At 38.3% G+C, this 19,815-nt stretch overlaps 1 protein-coding gene across 11 annotated transcripts in view; it reads left to right on the top strand.

The window, feature by feature from the left end:
* Nucleotides 1-19,815, top strand: part of MAST4 (microtubule associated serine/threonine kinase family member 4) — a gene marked incomplete at its 5' end in the record, with an annotated part of 206,005 nt that overhangs the window by 158,389 nt on the left and 27,801 nt on the right. For all 11 annotated transcript variants that reach the window (XM_081929316.1, XM_081929315.1, XM_081929313.1 and 8 more), the window contains 8 exons: nucleotides 2,511-2,612; nucleotides 4,713-4,845; nucleotides 8,862-8,929; nucleotides 9,511-9,596; nucleotides 15,922-16,130; nucleotides 17,103-17,241; nucleotides 18,558-18,690; nucleotides 19,391-19,556. In XM_081929316.1, the coding sequence (XP_081785442.1) occupies nucleotides 2,511-2,612; nucleotides 4,713-4,845; nucleotides 8,862-8,929; nucleotides 9,511-9,596; nucleotides 15,922-16,130; nucleotides 17,103-17,241; nucleotides 18,558-18,690; nucleotides 19,391-19,556 (1,036 nt within the window). The remainder of the gene's footprint in view (nucleotides 1-2,510; nucleotides 2,613-4,712; nucleotides 4,846-8,861; nucleotides 8,930-9,510; nucleotides 9,597-15,921; nucleotides 16,131-17,102; nucleotides 17,242-18,557; nucleotides 18,691-19,390; nucleotides 19,557-19,815) is intronic.

Raw genomic sequence — 19,815 nt, 5'->3', positions numbered from 1 at the left:
CATGTTCTCCTAGTTCAGAAAGCAGACCTCCATTTTAAAATTATTTCCCCCACTTTGCCTTGCATGAATCAGTTTAGATATATCACACCTAATGCCATTTACATGCTTGAGGGAAGAGACCATTGGTCCTTATCTGTGAATTTGTTTACTGTATCATTGAACATCTTGATGAAGGCAAAATTATTACATGTAGTTTAAAGGTATCACAGAACTGGGTATGCCATCTGTCCAAGTACAATGTGAAATAATATTTCTGAATTGTCCATGGTCAAGTGCTATTAAAATGTTAGCAAAAATAATAAGGTTTTTGAATAATGCTGGAGTTTTTAAGTACATTTTGGGATTTTTTAAAAAGGCTTGGGTTTGCACAATCTTTGGTAAAATTAAATTATTGATAAGATAATTGATTCCAAAGTACACTTTTAAACAGTATATTTGAGCTCAAACTGAGCTTTTATGGTTTTTATTTAGGTGTCCTTTATTCCCAAGTATGAAAACTCCCATTTTTGCTACCTTTATAGTGTTCATTTCAACATAAATCTTTGCAGGAATGCCTGCTGTTTGCTGGAACTAAATTGTGGGAACACACTTTGGGTTTCTGATGATGCAATTGTTGTCAGTTCCCAGCTGTGACATTCAGTGGATAGCTGTGTCTCCTGCTGCTTGGCACATTGTTATTGCTTTGCATGGCTAAGGGAAGTCACAAGGCATCTGAGCAGCTTGATTTAGCTGACATATTTGTATTAAGGTCAAGGTCAATTTGAGTTTAATGTTTTCTTGGAGCAACCTCCTTTTACTTTCCTGGGCTCTTTTTGTCCACAAGCTCACCTAGTATTGCAGGTTTAAGCATCTGATACAAATAGTAATGCATTCAGCATACTAATGTTTGCCAGACTGGAATAGTGAAAATCATTTCTCCCGTTTTGTTTCTTCTCTCAAATTTGCCATACAATAAAATGCAGTAATCTATACATACTGCCTTTCAACTACTAGGTGTTTAAAAAACCTATCCTGAACTTAATTTTTCATATTGTTTTAATTAAGAGTTAACATGTATGGGATTTTAACTAACAAGTAAAAAAAATACTTTGAAAAGTAAGTCTCTAGTAATGCAATCAACCATCTAACTTGGATTGATTCAGGTTCACACTTGTGGATATCTACCAGTACACTGGAGAATAAGTTGTGAATGTAATTTGAACTTTATCCTGCAGCTTCTATTATTCAGACAAAGAAGTGCCTTTTTTGCGATATGAACAAAGGAGCATCAATATCCTTCAGACAGGAGAAGCAACATATGGCTTCTTTGCATTCATTAGGTCTCTGAAAGTCTATTCTTTGTTACTAGACAAAAAAAAGTTTGAAAGAAATTTGGAATGCAGTACAAAACCTCTTCCAATTTCTTTCCCAAGCTTTTCTTTCTTCAAAAAAGTGCTCTTTTTGTTCCCATTCTTTCACATTATACTTTCAATTTCTTTTCTGATCATCTACTGAATTTGCCATCCCAGTAATTCTGCTTAGATTACTCACCTGCTATTTTTCCCCATGTACATTTTATTTGCTGCTGCTTCCACAGATAGAGGTAAAATGTTTACTCCTAAGGCAGATGATTGCACAGCTCAGATCTAAGGAAATTTGCTCTCATCCAGCAGTGGCAGTCCATGTGCAGAAGCAAGATTCCATCCATAGATTGCTTTGCTAAACATAATCTGTAAGCACATAAACATACAGTGTTGGGGGTTTTCTTTAATAAAAAAAATATTGAATCCAGCACCTATGCTATTCCAGCAGTGATTCTTAATGAACTGAGTTCATATTTCTACCACATGTATACAGTTGGACAGATGTTCACCCTGAGATACACATAGCAATGGCAAGATTCAAATGTAAGAACTAACTAGTTTGTACTGTCAATCCTGACATTACAGGTCATTGTTTGGGGTGGTAGGGTGCACTGGTGCCTGCATTAATATGGTTTGGAGTTAGCTGAGCTACCAAACAATTAACATTGATTTAGCTATATGACTTACCTATAAATGTTATCCTTGTTTTTTTAGTAAATCCAGAGCAACTTACGATGACATTCAAAACAAAATTAAAGAAGAACTCCTCACAAAACCATTTCCTTACAAGCCCTCTTAAAACTAATCTGCCAGATATGTGTACCAACTATGGGTTTCCTTCTACAGCATGACTATTTTACTAAGCTTTCTCTTGCACTTGCACTAAGACGCTCGTCTTACATAGGAGATGGATGGACACACACCAACACACACACACACACACACACACAGAGAGAGAGAGAGAGAGAGAGGTTGTGCATTTAACAACAGAGGCATTGGTATTACTTGTGTCAACATGGTGGCTATGTTGAGATGGTAACCCATGTGACTGTAGAAATGATTGTGCTGGAAGAATATACAGTTCATTTCACTGTATTACGTTTGATTTTTCATATTAATTCTTTCTCTATGTCCGTATATAACATCAAGTCTCTTTTTCTTTATCAGGCCCAAGAACGATCAGAAAGCGGAGAACTGGCATTTATTAAGCAGCTCGTCCGAAAGATTCTTATTGTCATAGCACGTCCTGCTCGCTTACTGGAATGTTTGGTAAGATTATGCTTATTTTAATCAGTTGGGTTGCCATTGAAGGTCAGTGGAAGGGCTCCAATGAATGAGTGCTTTTCATTCAATATTGTTGCTTTTAGTACATTTTTAGTATGCCCCCCCCCAAAAAAATACCCCAATGAATTGCAGTCTTAGATTGGGATGCTGTGTAAGCATTCAATAGTGGTGAAATTGTTGTTTATTTGCCTTTCTTGATCTCTGGGAGCAAGTGAGTGAAAGCTAGGAAAATAGAATGCAAATGTTTGAACCATGTGGTCTGTGGATTGAATGCATATGTTCTGCTTTATCTACTCTATTGGTTTATTGAAAGATAGTGTTTTGGCTGGTAGGTGTGTAGTGTTTTTACGCCCCTTGTTTATCTTTTGACATTTTCAAAGTTAAGGTTTTATTTCTTCACAAGCATAGGTTTCTGTGTATTATTACCTGTATGTCCATGCTCTTATATTTTAGATTAATGATTATATATATACCTGTTTGGGAGACACTCTGCAGGTCTCCGTGAAATCAGTTGCTTACCGTGGAAAAAGATTGCAGCCAGCCTCATATTTTACTAAGCTCCAAGTGGCTTATCACTTCATGTATTTATAGGTGTTTGGGATGAGGGTCATGGTGAGAAAAGCTTATTAGGAGCGATAGGTGAATTCTCTAGTGGTCTGGTTTGGAATGGGTCCATTTAAATCAGATTATTTTAATGGATGTCTGCTAAATGTCCCAAACAGATACTATATAAAATCAGATTTGTTCCAAGTTTATTAGGCACAAGTATTTTCCTCACAATGTAATTAGGGATGAAATGGGGCCTAGAGATTTCCCTGCCACACCCATTTATGTGGGGTGGGGGCAGCAGAAAAAACGTGTTGCATAACCATTACGGCCTCTAGTAGTAGTAATAGTAGTGTTGGTAGTAGTAGTAGTTGTTATTTTACAATTTTTATCGAAGTAATTCAAACAAAGCAATGCAATAAAAATAATGGAAGTACAAATACAAATAAACAAAATGAAAAAGCAGTTTAGTATAGCTGGAAGAGACTTAAATCATATGAGGAAAGGTTACAACGTTTTAGAAAAAGGCAAGTAAGTGGGTGCATGATGGAGGTGTATAAGGAGCAAAGAAATTTTGCATCAGCTGTTAGGTGGCTCTTACCCAGTGCACATCAGCGTCGACTGCTGTCACAGATATCCCTTTAAGGAGTCTTGTATGCACTTCCATTTTAGGACTGTCTTCTGTTTTGAAAGAGAGAGGGAGAGGTGGTTTTGATGAAACAGACTGATAAAATGGGGAACAATAAATCACCTTCAATACATCAGTTCCATCACAAAATGATTAGCTGGAGGTTTGTGGAAGAGAGAGAGAGAGAGAGAGAGTGTGTGTCTACAGCTGGCTTTGGCACTGAAAGGATTTTGCCTTCCCCATATCAGTAATCAGTCATAGGTGTTAATAGAACTTTAACTTGTCACCATGTTTGTTGTGAGCATTGAGGAGAGGCAGGACTGAGGAGGATCACCATAAGAAGTCTTGCGGGAGTCACACGATGGCCCCAGGTTGGAGAGCTGCTTTTGGCCACAACATACCCAGGTTGCTCACAGAACCCTCAGAAGGGGCCATAGTAGGCTTAGGAGTCAGAAAACTCCCTGAAGATTTACACTCAGGATGGTGACAGGGGCAGCAACGTCAGCCAACAAGCAGGTTGCTCAGTGTTTGGATCGTTGCAAAATTCTGGCAAGCTATAATCAATAAAGCTGCCTTCAGTCAGTCTACATTTAGTCATTGCCCCAAACAATAGAACTCGCTGTGCACAGTACACAAATATATATGAACGGAAACATTTGAATTGCAAAAGGGAAATAATGTGAAATCTGCTAGAATAAACCTGAAATAAGAGGAATTTGTACACCCTCTAAAGTTTAGACTTTCTTTCCCTTTGATTGCAATGATAAGCCATTCCACAATGGTTGTGGCAGTGGTGGTGTTTGCAGCATGTGGGGATGCTATGCATCAAAATAAGAAAGGCATCTTAATGACTTGCAACCAAATTAAGTAAACACAGAAGATCTCTACAGTGATTTTTCTTTTCTTTTTAGGAATTTGATCCTGAGGAATTTTACTATCTTCTTGAAGCTGCTGAAGGACATGCAAAAGAGGGACAGGGCATTAAAACTGACATTCCTAGATATATTATCAGTCAACTGGGATTGAATAAGGATCCTTTGGAAGGTATGAGAATGCAATGGATTAATAATAAACAGCTCTTAAGTCAAGTTTATTATGTTAGCTGGTTCTACTTTCTTTATCTAGTTTACTTCAATCTTTATAATGATGTACAAACAGCATGGGAATAAAATATATAATATTTTATCTATCAAGTGTTAGAAAATAGCAAGTTGTTAGGAAGAAAAAGGAAGATAAAGGATAAAGCTAGTTCATTTTTCATCTCAGGAGGTGCATTGCTGATAAAGGAAGATACGACTGAGCTTCTCAATGCCTCCCCTCATTAAATGTTTTCATGGTGGAAATTTGTGGTGCGACGTTTAGTGGTTTTGAGAAAAACAGGGACAGCTGCAGGTGAGGTCAAGTCATAGGGCAGGATAAATGAAGGATGATGTGAATATAAGCTATGTTAGAGCATATCAAAACATTCTTGGATAGTCTGGATAATTTTAATATGATTCACTCAAAGTACCAGAAAGAAGTCATTGGGCAAATCTCAAAAGTAAAGGGGGTAGCCGCATAGATAAAAGTAACGCTTTTGAGATGGGGTTTTGTATGTTAATCTGATTTAAAAGAAAATTTCAGGGCAGTCCAGAGGTGTGAAGTAAGTGTGCATAGAATTTCAGCCTTATATTTAAGTAAGTGATCACACTCTCTATCCCTGTATTTATATAGAACGAGCCACACAGAAATCTGTCTCTAAGCAGATACAATTCTTCAGAACAAAAGACATATAGACTACATGGCCAAAGCTTTTGGATTATGATCCTAGGTTGCTGTTGAGTACTTAGTTTTATACCAAAACGTTAAATATGGCATGCATTCCTCTCTAGGAAATGTATTAACCTCCCATGGGAAACAGTTAGGTTAGTCTTCTTGCCTATTTAAATCAGTAGAGCAAATTGCCCTGGTTTAAAACAATCCTTTGGTTTGCACGTGGGGATAGAACATGGAAATACACCACTTATTGACCTTCTTTAGTATTCTTTAGTATTTTTGAAGGATGAGGACAGCTTGTAAAGGTAAAGGTAAAGGTACCCCTGCCCGTACCGGCCAGCCGTGTCCGACTCTAGGGTTGTGCGCTCATCTCACTTAAGAGGCTGGGAGCCAGCGCTGTCTGGAGACACTTCCAGGTTACGTGGCCAGCGTGACGAAGCTGCTCTGGCGAGCCAGCACCAGCGCAGCACACAGAAACGCCATTTACCTTCCCGCTATAAAGCGGTACCTATTTATCAACTTGCACTTGGGGGTGCGTTCGAACTGCTAGGTGGGCAGGAGCTGGGACTGAAAGACGGGAGCTCACCCTACCGTGGGGATTCGAACCGCTGACCATACGATCGGCAAGTCCTAGACACTGAGGTTTTACCCACAGCGCCACCCACGTCCCTTGAGGACAGCTTGACTTCCCCACAAAAACATGCAGTACCTGTTTGCGTACAGATTCTTAAATAATTTAGCCACATAGTTAATTTATTGCAAGGTTTCATTTCTTCAGGCTAATCAAACAGTGATTTAAGCCCACTTGCCTTTTTAATGTTAAAACCGTATAAACAAAATTGGACTTTGAATAGGATTGTACTGTAATTACTGTATTTTTCGCCCCATAGGGCGCACTGGCCCATAGGGCGCACCTAGTTTTGGGGGGCGGAAATAAAGAAAAAAAAATAAAGAAAAAAAAGCTTCCCCCGACCCCAGCCCCCAGAACAGGCTGCTATCTGCAAGCCTAGGGAGCCCGGCGGGAAGTCGCGCCGGTCTCCCCAGGCTTGTGGATATCTTCCCGAAGCCCGGGGCGCGTGCCCCAGGCTTCGGGATGCAGGCAGCTCTCCGCAAGCTGTGGGAGCCCGGCGGGAACTCCTGCGGGCTCCCAAGGCTTGTGGATAGCTTCCTGAAGCCTGGAGAGTGAGAGGGGTCGGTGCGCACCAACCCCTCTCGCTCTCCAGGCTTCAGCGAAAGCCTGCATTCTCCCCATAGGATGCACATACATTTCCCCTTCATTTTTGGAGGGGAAAAAGTGCGTCCTATAGGGCGAAAAATACGGTATGTATGTTACAACAACATTAGCATGCAGTGGTGCTTTCTGTTGCATAGTTCTGAAACTTATCTAAAGAAACATGCGATCCCATCTGCAGATTTTGAAGTTTGTTAATAATTTCAGTGGTATGTAAATTCAGACACATTGAAATAAAAGTTCAATAAGTATAGTTCCCCTATGAAACTATAGGGGAGACTCCCGTTGCTTTGTCCCAGCTTCTGACAACCTAGCAGTTAGAAAGCATGCCAGTGCAAATAGATAAATAGGTACCGCTGTGGCGGGAAATAAACAGCATTTCTGTGCGCTCTGGTTTCCGTCACGGTGCTCTGTTGCACCAGAAGTGGTTTAGTCATGCTGGCCATATGATCCAGAAAGCTGTCTGTGGACAAACGCTGGCTCCTGAAAGCAAGATGAGCGCCACACCCCATAGTTGCCTTTGACTGGACTTAACCATTCAGGGGTCCTTTACCTTTACCTTTTACCTTCATTGTTAGTATCGGGTCAGCTTTAGTTGACTAAGTTTATAAAAACAAGTTTATAAGAAGGATATATTTTCAGTTGTAAGCGAGTGAGCCTCTTAATACGACAATGAAATTTGTTTTCCAGTAATTGTGCTTAGGATTTCAGCCTTTATGTTTTTCCTCCTTTTTGTTATAGTTTCTAAAGTATCTTTTCTTCAAGTGAAATGATGCATGCAGTACTTCAAGATAATGCCAGATAACCTATACTGTACTGAAAGCAATAGCACAACAGATTCATCATTTATTGGAGCCTGGTTGTTGTATTTCAGAAATGTTCCCTGGGGAGAAATGTTTCCCCATGGCTTTTAAATTACCATCTTTACCTTTTTGAATCATGAGTCTTTAGAAATGGTTTAAATCAATGGAATAAAAAAGCAGATGTTTAATGGTATTTAGATGAGTTTTAAAAAATGTCTTCAGGCATTGCAAAATGGTTCCTTAACTTCCTGCTTCAAAAGCTGACTCGTGGTTTCATTCCATTACTACCTACTGTTTACAAATAATGTGTGTTTCTCAGATAATGGTTATTTTGCAAAAGTAATGTTTAAAACGGAACCATTTTAATTTTCTTATTTATGAATATAATTTTTGGATTGAGAAGGTTGTCAAAGTACATTAATGGCTTAGGTCTTGCCAAGCCAAAAAATGCGGATGGGAAAACTCACTCTCAGCATGATAAAATCCCATATTTTCTAACTTACTAGTAAAGCTAGTACAAAGTTTTTTATTATTGTTGTAGGTGGCCATGTTGGCTTTGATTTAAAAGAAACACCTACATGCATTCTTGACTTGGATTGTATTAATGATTTCTTCTGTGTGTGGGTGTGTTTAGTTTATGAATTGGTTTTTGCTGTTATGGGATGGTTTCCTTTGTGTTTTATTTTTTAAAGCTGATGTGAGGATGGCTATACTTAGCCTCCACCGTTGGAGGCAGCTGAAAACCACAGGAGGGGAGAGTGCTCTTGTGCTCAAATCCTGCTTGTTGGTTTCCCATAGGCAACTGTTTAGTCACTGTGAGAACAGGATGCTGAACTAGATGGACTGTTGGCCTGATCCATGGGCTCTTTAAGAACATAAGAAGAGCCTGCAGGATCAGGCCAATAGCCCAATATTGACATGTACATACTATGAATTGGATCCTGATATGCGCTCAGTGGAGGTACACTAGTGCTGGACAAATGGGGCAAGGTGGAGATTTTTGCCATTTCCTCTTTTCCAGCCACCTTAAAATTTTATCAGGGAGATAAAAAATACATTTTTTAACTATTACTTTCATTAGTGTAACTTTGTATTATTAGTTCTTACACCACTTTAAATGAAGATGTAGTTGAACTTCAAAAGTGTTATGCCTTAAGTAAATTGTATTTCCCTGTATCAAAACATTGCACCCTCTGTCTTTTAGCCCTTTATTTTAATAAATATTCAAACTGTATTCTTAAAATATAGTGTACTTTGTTTTTATATTGTAGAAATAGCCCAGCTAGCAAACTATGACAGTGGAACTGCAGCAACTCCAGAAACTGATGAATCAATTAGTGTAAGTCTTTTGCTACGTTGGCCTATGTTTTCTTATAATGAGTTCAAAATAAACAGTTGGCTGTATTGTTTCATTTCATTATCTTATAAAAGTGTGCAGCATACATCCTATTTGTCTTTAGTAATCAATATAAATCTAGCAATTATATGAGAAATTAGTTTGGAGGGTTACTTTCTTTATTCTCTTATTTATGTATTTAGTTGTAATCAAAGACCACTCTTTGTTGACAAAATTATTTTGGCTTTATAGTAATATAAAAAATAAAAATAAGTAGTTTGTGCATTTTGTGAAATAGAAGAGAATGATTATCTGCACCGCCATTCTGTTCATTAATCAAGCAATTTGTCCAGTAAGAGAGCACTTCTAGAACTCAGCACCTAGACATTCTGTTGTTGTGCCCATAACCTAGGTTTAATGTGCCATTTAGCTCCTAGCTTTCACATCTCAGTTTCTAACACTGGTTCTAAGTAGACCCACTTTGTATACAGTGGTATATACTATGGTATATACTTTGTATACCACTGTATATTGCAACTTTTTATGCCTAGTGTAACTGGATTTTTTTTCTTTTTCTTTTAAAGAGTTCCAATGCATCCCTTAAACTTAAAAGGAAGCCTCGTGAAAGTGATTTTGAGACAATTAAGCTGATTAGTAATGGAGCATATGGGTGAGTACTCTTATAATAAATAAGGCTCATAGCTTTTGCATGCAGGTTTGTATACTGTCCAAAATGAAACTGCTTACTTCTTGGCTGGTAAACAAGTTTGTATAGAAAAATGTAATTAAATAATTCTTCTATGTTGGTAATGAAATGAATAGCTCTTAAATGGGGAAAGGGGTTCCCATTTTATTATTATTATTTTATCTTTGGTACAACTTCTGCTTAAAATAGTCTCTTTACCTTGCATAATATGCAGCATGTGCATAAAGCTTATGTTGAAATCATTTGGCTTTTTCATTTTTTTTCATTGTTTAGTGTTAACAAAACACATTCATTGGTTTTCTTTATTTGTTTGGGTTATTAATGCTAAGTTCAGAAGGTTAGAATTCTGATCCCCTGTGTTCAGTCAAATTGGACCACTATTTCCAAGTAAAAAGGTAGCACTTACTAATAACTTAGCTGTTAAGAATTTTAGTACCATTAAACAATAATTATACTATTTCTTTTGTGGATGCAAAGCAATAAACTGTTTCACAGGCACTTAATGCTGTTTATTACTAGTATAAACTGAAAATAAAGTTAATGTTGTCAGACAACATTTTTCCTTTTGGTGTTTTCCAGGCCATTAATTTTCTGCAGTCCCATAAATAAGGGAGGTCTAGCTTATGGTTCATTGATTTATTTTCAGAAATGTCACCGGGTATATTTTTCTGATGTAGTTCATTAATGTTTTTATTATGATAGTGTAACATGCTGTTTCTTCCAAATGGAAGCATTTTGATTGAACCAAATATGTATGTATATAAAAAGGTAAAGGGACCCCTGACCATTAGGTCCAGTTGTGGAATACTCTGGGGTTGCAGTGCTCATCTCGCTTTAATTGGCCGAGGGAGCTGGTGTTTGTCCGCAGACAGTGTTTCCGGGTCATGTGACCAGCATGACTAAGCCACTTCTGGCGAACCAGAGCAGCACATGGAAACACAGTTTACCTTCCCGCCGGAGCGGTACCTATTTATCTACTTGCACTTGATGTGCTTTCGAACTGCTAGGTTGGCAGGAGCAGGGACCAAGCAATGGGAGCTCACCCCGTCGTGGGGATTCGAACCGCCGACCTTCTTATATTTATTTGTTTGGTTCTGTTATGGAATTAGGTGCCTTCATTAGAGAGCTTACATGCTGTGTTTCAAAATATAATTCTTGATTTTGACATAATTTGGCATAAATTTATCAGATTTATTAAGTTTGATCAATTAAATATGTGAGCCTTTTCCCTAAGTTTCAGTAAGTATGTTTTTTAAAAGCTGGCTGAGAACTGGAGGAATAGATTCATTTGTATGGGGGAACAAATTCATTCATGTGAATTAAAATACTTTATATCACATGAGATACACTAGGCTATTGGGAATGAATGGTTGAGAATATACAAGAAGTTAAACAAGCTGTGAATCAGTAAACATGTAGGATGCAGGCCAAGTCATTAATATCTTCACAAGCTGTCTTGTCTTAGACTTTCCTCTGTAAGCCAAATCTTGTGTTTCTTGTGCATAAATTGTTTATTGTTGCAAATGCAATGTGTTCTCTCCCCCCCCCCCCCAATTATTTTAACCTCAGAACAGAAGTTTCATTCACAATTGTTGCACTTGCTTAATCCCTCATCGGTATGCTTTGGTGAAACAGTTCAATAGCTATTTCTAGTTTTGTTGAAGGTTACATAAATACAGTTGCTGTGCACTACAATTAGGTCTTCTCGAGACTTTGCTAGTGAGCAGCAGGGAAATAAACATATGTGGCTGATACATACACAAAATAATTAACAAAACCTATTGTTGGTTTTGTTGCTTTAAGTTTGAGAGGGGTGATGCTCTTTCGCTTTTGGGATTAAAGGAACAGTGCTTTTTCTCATTTTTCCTAGTAAAATAGGAAGCACTTCTAAATAAACTATCTAATTTGTAGAGATTACTATTAGCACTGTGAGGAAAGTATTTCAGATCTTGTTTTTGCCAGTGTAGGGACACTTCTGCCCTATTCTCATCCTAATGAGCCATCCATAATGGGTTAGATCTGGACAAGGAGGCGGGGAATATTTTTGCCCCTTTCCCCTGCAGCCCCCACCTTTACATTGTTCCAGAGCAAGGGTCAACAAACTTTTTCAGCAGGGGGCCAGTCCACTGTCCCTTAGACCTTGTGGGGAGCCGGACTATATTTTGAAAAAATAATAATGAATGAATTCCTATGCCCCACAAATAACCCAGAGATGCATTTTAAATAAAAGGGCACATTCTACTCATGTGAAAACACGCTGGGACGGATTTAAAAGGCGATTGGGCCGGATCCGGCCCCCAGGCCTTAGTTTATCTACCCATGTTCCAGAGGGTATCCCAATCTCTTAAGCAGTGGCATAGATTTTGGGGCGGAATAGGGGGTGGCAGGCAGAAGTAGGAATCTGAGAAAATTGCCTCCTCTTCCCCAGGTCCTCCAGCTGGCCACTACCCTGCATCCTGTGTTTTCTGAGGCATATTTTGGAAAATATATTCTCAACAGGAGCTCCATTTGGGTGTAAGGCATGTGTTTTTTAATAAAAGGGAAATAAATTAATTAACATTATTAATTTATTTAAATACCAGTGGAGGACAATTTTATTAAAAAGGGAGCACAGAAATCTTTAATGCAAATAAATGAACTGCCCTAAATATGGTGCTCTTAATGAAGTTTTTTGGCCTGTAAACTGACTGAAAGCAGGAAAATAATTATTTTATATGTAAAAAGACGTTTTTCTAAGGTTAAATCAGCCAAGTGAAGGAAGGAAAGCATCACTGTGGTTTTGTTTATGTTTATCAAGATGTTGTGTAGACATAGTTGGCTGATAAACAGCTCTTCTTTCTGATGCTCAGATTTAAAAGACACTTACCTTATGTTTGGCCATTAGCGTTCCAATGTAGTTTGACTAGATTCCAAAGAACAGATTTGTGAACAAAGGAGTGAACCTGAGGTACTTTGGACTGCTACTGCAAAACTGCTTGTCTCTATTTAGCACTAGCAGTGACTACAAAGGAAACCAGATGTCAGTCTCTGGATGTGTGTGATTTTCTGCTGTGTGTACATGCCCATTGGCTGAATCTTGACCTATATGCATGAGTTTTTCATAGCATTCCACTTAAAAAAAAAAAAAAACTTTATCAAAAACAGTATGGATAAACAAATATGTGGCTGGATTCAGAAACACACATACTTTAGAGTAGACCTATAATAATACGTCCCATTGATTCCAATGGGTCTGTTCTTAAGTACATCTGGATCCAGCCTATAGAATTAAATAGAAGATGTAATAATGAAAATGAGGTGAGGAAGAATTGGAAAAAAGCAAATTAGATTAGGAAAATCAGTAATGTTAACTGTAATGTGGAACCCTCACAAGAGAATCACTTGATTTCAAATGTACAGTGGTACCTCAGGTTACATACGCTTCAGGTTACAGATGCTTCAGGTTACAGACTTCGCTAACCCAGAAATAGTACCTCAGGTTAAGAACTTTGCTTCAGGATGAGAACAGAAATCGTGCTCCTTCGGCGCGGCAGCAGCGGGAGGCCCCATTAGCTAAAGTGGTGCTTCAGGTTAAGAACAGTTTCAGGTTAAGAACGGACCTCCGGAACGAATTAAGTACATAACCCGAGGTACCACTGTAGCTGGTCTGTGCAATAATTAAATATAAAGGACTGAAAATAAGTAATGACATACGCATTGTTATGTTTTCATATAGACAATGTGCGAAGGAAGATTTCAATTGAATGTTATTGAATGTTCTAGCAGACTAGGTTTTAAACAGGATGCATTTGTTCCACAGTGTCATCTGCTGTGCAGTTTCTCTCATGCCATATTAATGGTACTTGTGGTCTTGAGTATGTGGTTATATGCCATATAGCATTTATCTTTAAATTTTGTTAGAGTGGTTAAGCAACCATACTGTGTATGGTATATACCCTATTCATTCTTTCACACAACTAATTTCAGTTATTGCTTAGACTCTATACAACCTGGACATCTTTAAAACGGGTTTAGACTAAATATTGTATAAAATTATCAGTAGCTATGAATCATGATGATTGTGTATTGCCTCCAGTGTTGGAGCTACCTTCCCCCTGAGACCAGTTGCTGGGGTTAATGGGCAGGAGAGGGCTCTTGCACTATTGCCCTGCTTGTGTGGTTCCCATAGACCTCTAGTTGGCCACCATAGGAACATAATTTTGGACAAGGAAGGCCTTTGGTCTTATACATCAGGGCTCATTTTAGAGTGTGTATACACTATACAGGCAGCTCCCCGTTTATGCGGAGGTTACATTCTGAGGCACCACGTGTGTCGGTGAAATAAAGTATAATTGAAACCAATTGAAAAAGCCTGCAAACACCCCGCCCTGCTCCCCCGCCCCACCTCTGTTCTGCCCTTTTAATGACATTTCAGTGATGTATTTATGATGTTTCTGAAGGTTCGGCACAATGTGCACATACACGATTGCACACATATTGAATGCGTGTAAGTAGGGGGCTGCCTGTACCTTTAAAGCAAATTTGAAGCACATTCTTTCCCTCAAATAATTCTGGGCACTGTGGATTGTCAAGGGTGCTGGGAATTGTAACTCTGTGAGATGTAAACTCCATTGCCCAGAATTCTTTGAGGAGGAAAGTGTACTTCAAATGTTCTTTAAAGGTGTAGCATGTATGAAGCCTTATATTCTTATGCACAATCAGTTGATTAATTAATTGTTTAGTTTTCAGGGTATTGGGGATGAGTCCAAATTCCCACCTCCCTAAACTTTCCTGTTTGTGGAAACTTTACAGAGCAGCAGGCCACTGTAGCATTTGTAACCCTCTTCTGGCAAGGAGCTTCCACCACTTCCTGCCAAACATGCAGGCAAACAGGATCCTTGCTAGCAACAGCCACCAGAACACCTTCAAATGGGACTGTCCGGAGGCAGGGCTGGGTTGATCTGTGATCTGCCAGATACCAACCTGGCCCTACTGTAGTGATGTGGTGGCATCACGTCTGATCTTGGCCCTAATACTGTGCCACTTCCAGGCTCTCAGAGCAATCTGCCTGCCAACCACCTACTGCTCCAGCCACCATGTGTAGGAGGTGACCAGCAGGAGGCCAGCAGGGCTGCTGGAGGGACATCTCTATCCCGTCCACCCCACTCCCAGACAAAGCAGAGCAGGGTGGATTGCTCTTGCCTTTTGACAAACTTAATGCAAATGATGAGGGCCACTTTCCTGTATATATGATAAACAAGAGCTCACCGCATTGAAATCAAAGAGAAGAGTTCAAGGCTGAACAGGGCAAATAATTCATGTTCAAAGAAGAGGGTTTGTAGTGCAGAGAAACAAATGGGATAAAGAACATAAACTATAGGGAAGGATTAAATATGTTTATGCCATAATTTCTGTGGCCAGCAGTAAGGAAATGAACTTTATTGATTGAGTGTGTGGACACACACACACACACACACATTCTGAGGGGATTGCGAGGAGCAGAAGCCAGTTTCAAAACGTTATTGGGCTGAGTCACACGGCTTCATTAAAGGAAGTACAAAGGATGTAATATGATTCATATTTTGCCTAAGGTGCTATGTCGTCCTGATTTCAGTGTGGTGCAATCTCTTTTGTCTGCTCCAACACTGAAATGGGAATGGTGCTGTCAGAATGAGAGAAATTAAGAGAAAGTGTATCTTAAGAAATGTTCCTGTAGTGGTAATAAGGGATAGAACTTTGACTATGTGGAAAAGATAATGCTGATGTTATTTTTAAAAGATTGTGAGGATACAAATAAAAATAAACATAATTCAGCCCATATTCAGAAATATATAGGGGTCTGAACTTGAGTGGAGTTTGATCAGAGGTTGGAAGGCTTCTATGTAGCAGCCATGATGTCAGCGAACTCTAGATTGACTCAGCCACAGCACAGCTGCCTTAGTAGTGATAAATTTTATTCATTGGTAATGTCTAGGATAGTGGGTGTACCGCTTTCACAATTTGGAAAGAAAAGCTGTCTCATCATGAAGCTCTCACCCTCCCTCCTTTGTGTTCAAGATTTCATCCTTAAGAGTCAAAGGTGGAGTCATAAATATGATGCACACTCGCAGAGTAAGCAGTCTCAGGTTTAATTACTATATTGCGCCATAATAGTTTCCCCCCATCATAAAGCCTTTTAGTGAGTACTGACAAAAACATGAAGTGGCAACTTAGGTCAGAAATTGAATCCTGGAATTCTAGCATAGTGTGCATTAGAAGTAGTAGATTTAAAAACAATCTCATCCTGATTCTTTCTCTCTTTTCTTTTCAGTGCTGTTTATTTGGTGCGGTATAAAGAAACCAGACAGAGGTTTGCGATGAAGAAGATTAACAAACAGAATCTCATTCTTCGAAACCAGATTCAGCAGGCTTTTGTTGAGCGTGATATCCTGACATTTGCAGAAAATCCATTTGTAGTCAGCATGTACTGTTCCTTTGAAGCTAGACGCCATTTATGCATGGTCATGGAATATGTAGAAGGTACAGTATTGTTCTACATCCAGTGGCATGCGCAGTGTAATACTGGAAATTGATAATATTTTTACCTTACAGATTCCCATTCTTCAGTGTCCACAATGCACACTAGAAATTAGGGATGACAAGATAGAAGATAAATCCCACTAATTCATAATGTTCACCTTCTTAAAAGGCAGGGCGCGTTATAAGGGCTGATCTGAAATTACTCCCAGATTTTCCTTGTAGCATATTGAGAGGTCATTGGGGGAGTGCAAAATGGTTAGGGGTAGTTAGGGGTGATGAGACACTTTGCTTACTATGATGATGGTTCTGTGTTCTTTCCCCCCTTTCCTTTTTTTTTTTAAGCTGTAGAAGAAAACCAGCAACCACCAGCTGAGATAGTTGAGTGGGGAGGCTTATGGGGTTGGTGACGGAATTGGACCATGTTGTACTTAATACCTGGAAAGCCATGTGGTCTGATTGACTTGTAACTATCTTCAGAAATAACTGAGCTTGTTTTTTGGTTTGGGTTAGTTGGGCTCGGTTATGAATCAAGCTCCTCAGTATTATAAGTAGATAAGATAGTTTGCTTACTCATACACCCCCTCCACGTGTTCTCATGCTTCTGCCAGTGCCAGATGTTCATACTGAAATAGAACTTTTCTTCCTTCTTGTCCATGTTTCTATGAGTGAATTTGTATAAATCCTTTGGTAAAGGGCAAATATTAAAAAGAGATACACATACCTAAAACGTTCAACATTAGTTTCTTTAACTAATTTGAGTGTATGTAACACAATTTTTAAAAAAATATTAGTTTATTTTTTGTGATGTAAAGTGGCAAAAAAGTCCTGTTACTATAATAGTTTCTATTACAGTCAACATGTCTGCTCACAGTCTTAAAGATACACTGTTCTTAATTATAATTGTGTGTCAAACCGAATCCTGAAACATCTCTTCAGTGTGGAATAGGTTTAATAATACACGTTATATTTCAGGTGGAGATTGTGCTACTTTAATGAAAAATATGGGACCTCTGCCAGTAGACATGGCCAGAATGTATTTTGCAGAGACTGTTCTGGCATTGGAGTATCTCCACAACTATGGAATAGTACACAGGGATTTGAAACCAGATAAGTATGTATATAGCATGTAACTAATAGTTGCTTGAAACACTAATGATACCGTATATGAAGCCTCTGGGCAAAGTGAAATGAAGTGTAGTGTAGTTTGCATGGTTTTCCTTTTCCGTGGTTTATATGTGTACTACTCATTTCATATTACATATTGAATGACTTCCAGGGTTTTAATTTTATTTTAATGGGCTTGTGCCCATGTAATAAAATTTTATTGATAGATAAATTCAGAATATAATCATTTAACTGCTTTGTTTCTTTTTAAAAGAACTGCAATTATAGTGAATTTGTTGACTGGTTCCTCTTTTATTTTTAACTCGTTGCATCAGTGCGTTTCAAGGAGGTATTCCAGTCATAGTCTGTAGCTAAGGGCAACAGTTGTTTATATGCTTTATCCACCATTTGACACTTGTTAAGTATTGCAGTTTCTTCATGTGTCAGATCATGAAAATGTTTGCAGACTCACCTTTGGACAATAATGGTCCAGTTAAGAGGGTTAAAGCTTTTCTCAGGTGTGGATTATATTAAACAAGAGCTGAATGAAGACACTTCAGAATTTTCAAAGTTAGCTTTTTTAGAGCTGTCTAAAAACCTGCACAAATGTGTTTTGTCACATTCTTGTAGTATGATGGCCACCATCTATGGAGAAACATCTTTATTTAGTTTCCATAGTTTTGGATTTCTTTTTGCTTCCTACTTCTAAATGAAGGAAAAAAATATGTGTTATAGTTACCATAACTTTATAAATGCTTTCTCTCTTCCCCAGTTTATATGCATATTTATTCACCTCTTTGTAGACACCTTCAATTTCTTCTATGATGATTCGAGGCCTATAACTTTATTTTAAGATTTAATAAAGCCTAATTACCAGCTCTATTTGCACATTTATTCATGCATAGGGCACTCAGTGTGGCAGCATGAGTGGAGTTGCACTTCTGGCCCTAAGGTTGGTGCCACAAGGCCATGCTGATCTTGATGTGTTGTCTGAAAAGGAAATGAGATTTTGAAATTATACCCATTGGAGAGATCAATCACACTGCTACTTCCATTGAATTATTCTTTATACCTACTAATTGGCTGTGCTATTATGGGACTGTGACATTCTCACTAGCAGTACTCCGGAAAGAGAGTCTAAGACCCCACATAACACTGTATCCCTTGCCAGTTGTCATATCCATTTGCTGGCTTTATTCCAACAAATTTCATGATATACTGTGACTAATGTGAGTTTAAATTTATGTGTTACAGCGAAAACATTATGCTGTTACAGCAGTGAAGTAGAAAGTAATAGTAATCTACTATCATTCTCATTTGCAGTTTACTGGTAACTTCCATGGGGCATATAAAGTTAACAGATTTTGGACTATCTAAGGTTGGCCTCATGAGTATGACCACCAATCTTTATGAGGGTCACATTGAGAAGGATGCTAGAGAATTTCTGGATAAACAGGTAAGAGATGTGTCATTCCTTTTGTATTAGCAGAACACTTTAGAAACTAGATGAACTGTGCAAATTGTGTAGATGCTTTTTTATTTCTATAGTGTTGTTACAAATCTATATGTAAGAGTTACCTTTACTGTTCTAGACTTTCCCTCCTTCAATTATGGTCTATTAATAAGATGAATGATCTAATTGTGAACAAGTGAGATTGTAAGAGAGACAAATGGAAAGTTGTTTTTATAAAGAATTCAGGAGTCTCAGCAGAGTACTTGTGGAACTCATGATGCATTGCACAATCAAGGGTGCTAAAAATCCTAGCTATGGCCCATTTCCCTTTAAGCATGCCTCATTACCATTTGCCCACAATCTGTTCACTGTAAGAGTTACTTAAGGTAAATCCATTGCAGTTTTCATGTTATAATAAGGAGCCAATTGTGCTTAGTATAAATATATGTAATTTACTGTGAAACAAACAACACACATAAAGTATTTTTTCATGCTTTCAGTTGAGATCTGAATTGCAGTTGAATTTTGCATTTAGTTGCTTGAGTGCTTTCATCAGAAAAGTTGAAATACATGCAGCCAAAAAGAAAGTCATGGCAAAATTTGTAATTCTCAATATGTTTCTTTTAACACATTGATTGCAATCAACTTACAGTTTTATGCACAGAAATATAATTCAGGTTTGCTTTTCTTCTCTCACGTTTAGGTCTGTGGCACGCCAGAATATATTGCTCCAGAAGTAATTCTAAGACAGGGCTATGGCAAGCCAGTGGACTGGTGGTCTATGGGAATTATTCTTTATGAGTTTCTTGTTGGGTGTGTTCCTTTTTTTGGTGATACACCGGAGGAGCTATTTGGACAAGTAATCAGTGGTAAATATCAGAAAAGTTGAATTATTATCCTTAAAACCATCCTCTCTAAGAATTGCCACTTGAGTCAATGTTCAGTCAGGCCTTTGTGGGCCAGGGGAGCTTCCAGGAAAAATGACATATATTTCAGTGTAAAGAACCACTTAAATCCATATTGCTTACTAACATATTTGACACAATTAAAAATGTAATTGTCTATATAATGCCCCAGAATTACAATACTGGTATGTGAACTTGTGAAACAGAGCAAGACTGAATTCAG

Source organism: Podarcis melisellensis (assembly GCF_964234715.1).
Source record: "Podarcis melisellensis genome assembly, chromosome: 11".
NCBI lineage: Eukaryota > Metazoa > Chordata > Lepidosauria > Squamata > Lacertidae > Podarcis > Podarcis melisellensis.
This window is presented reverse-complemented; position numbering and strand designations above follow the sequence as displayed.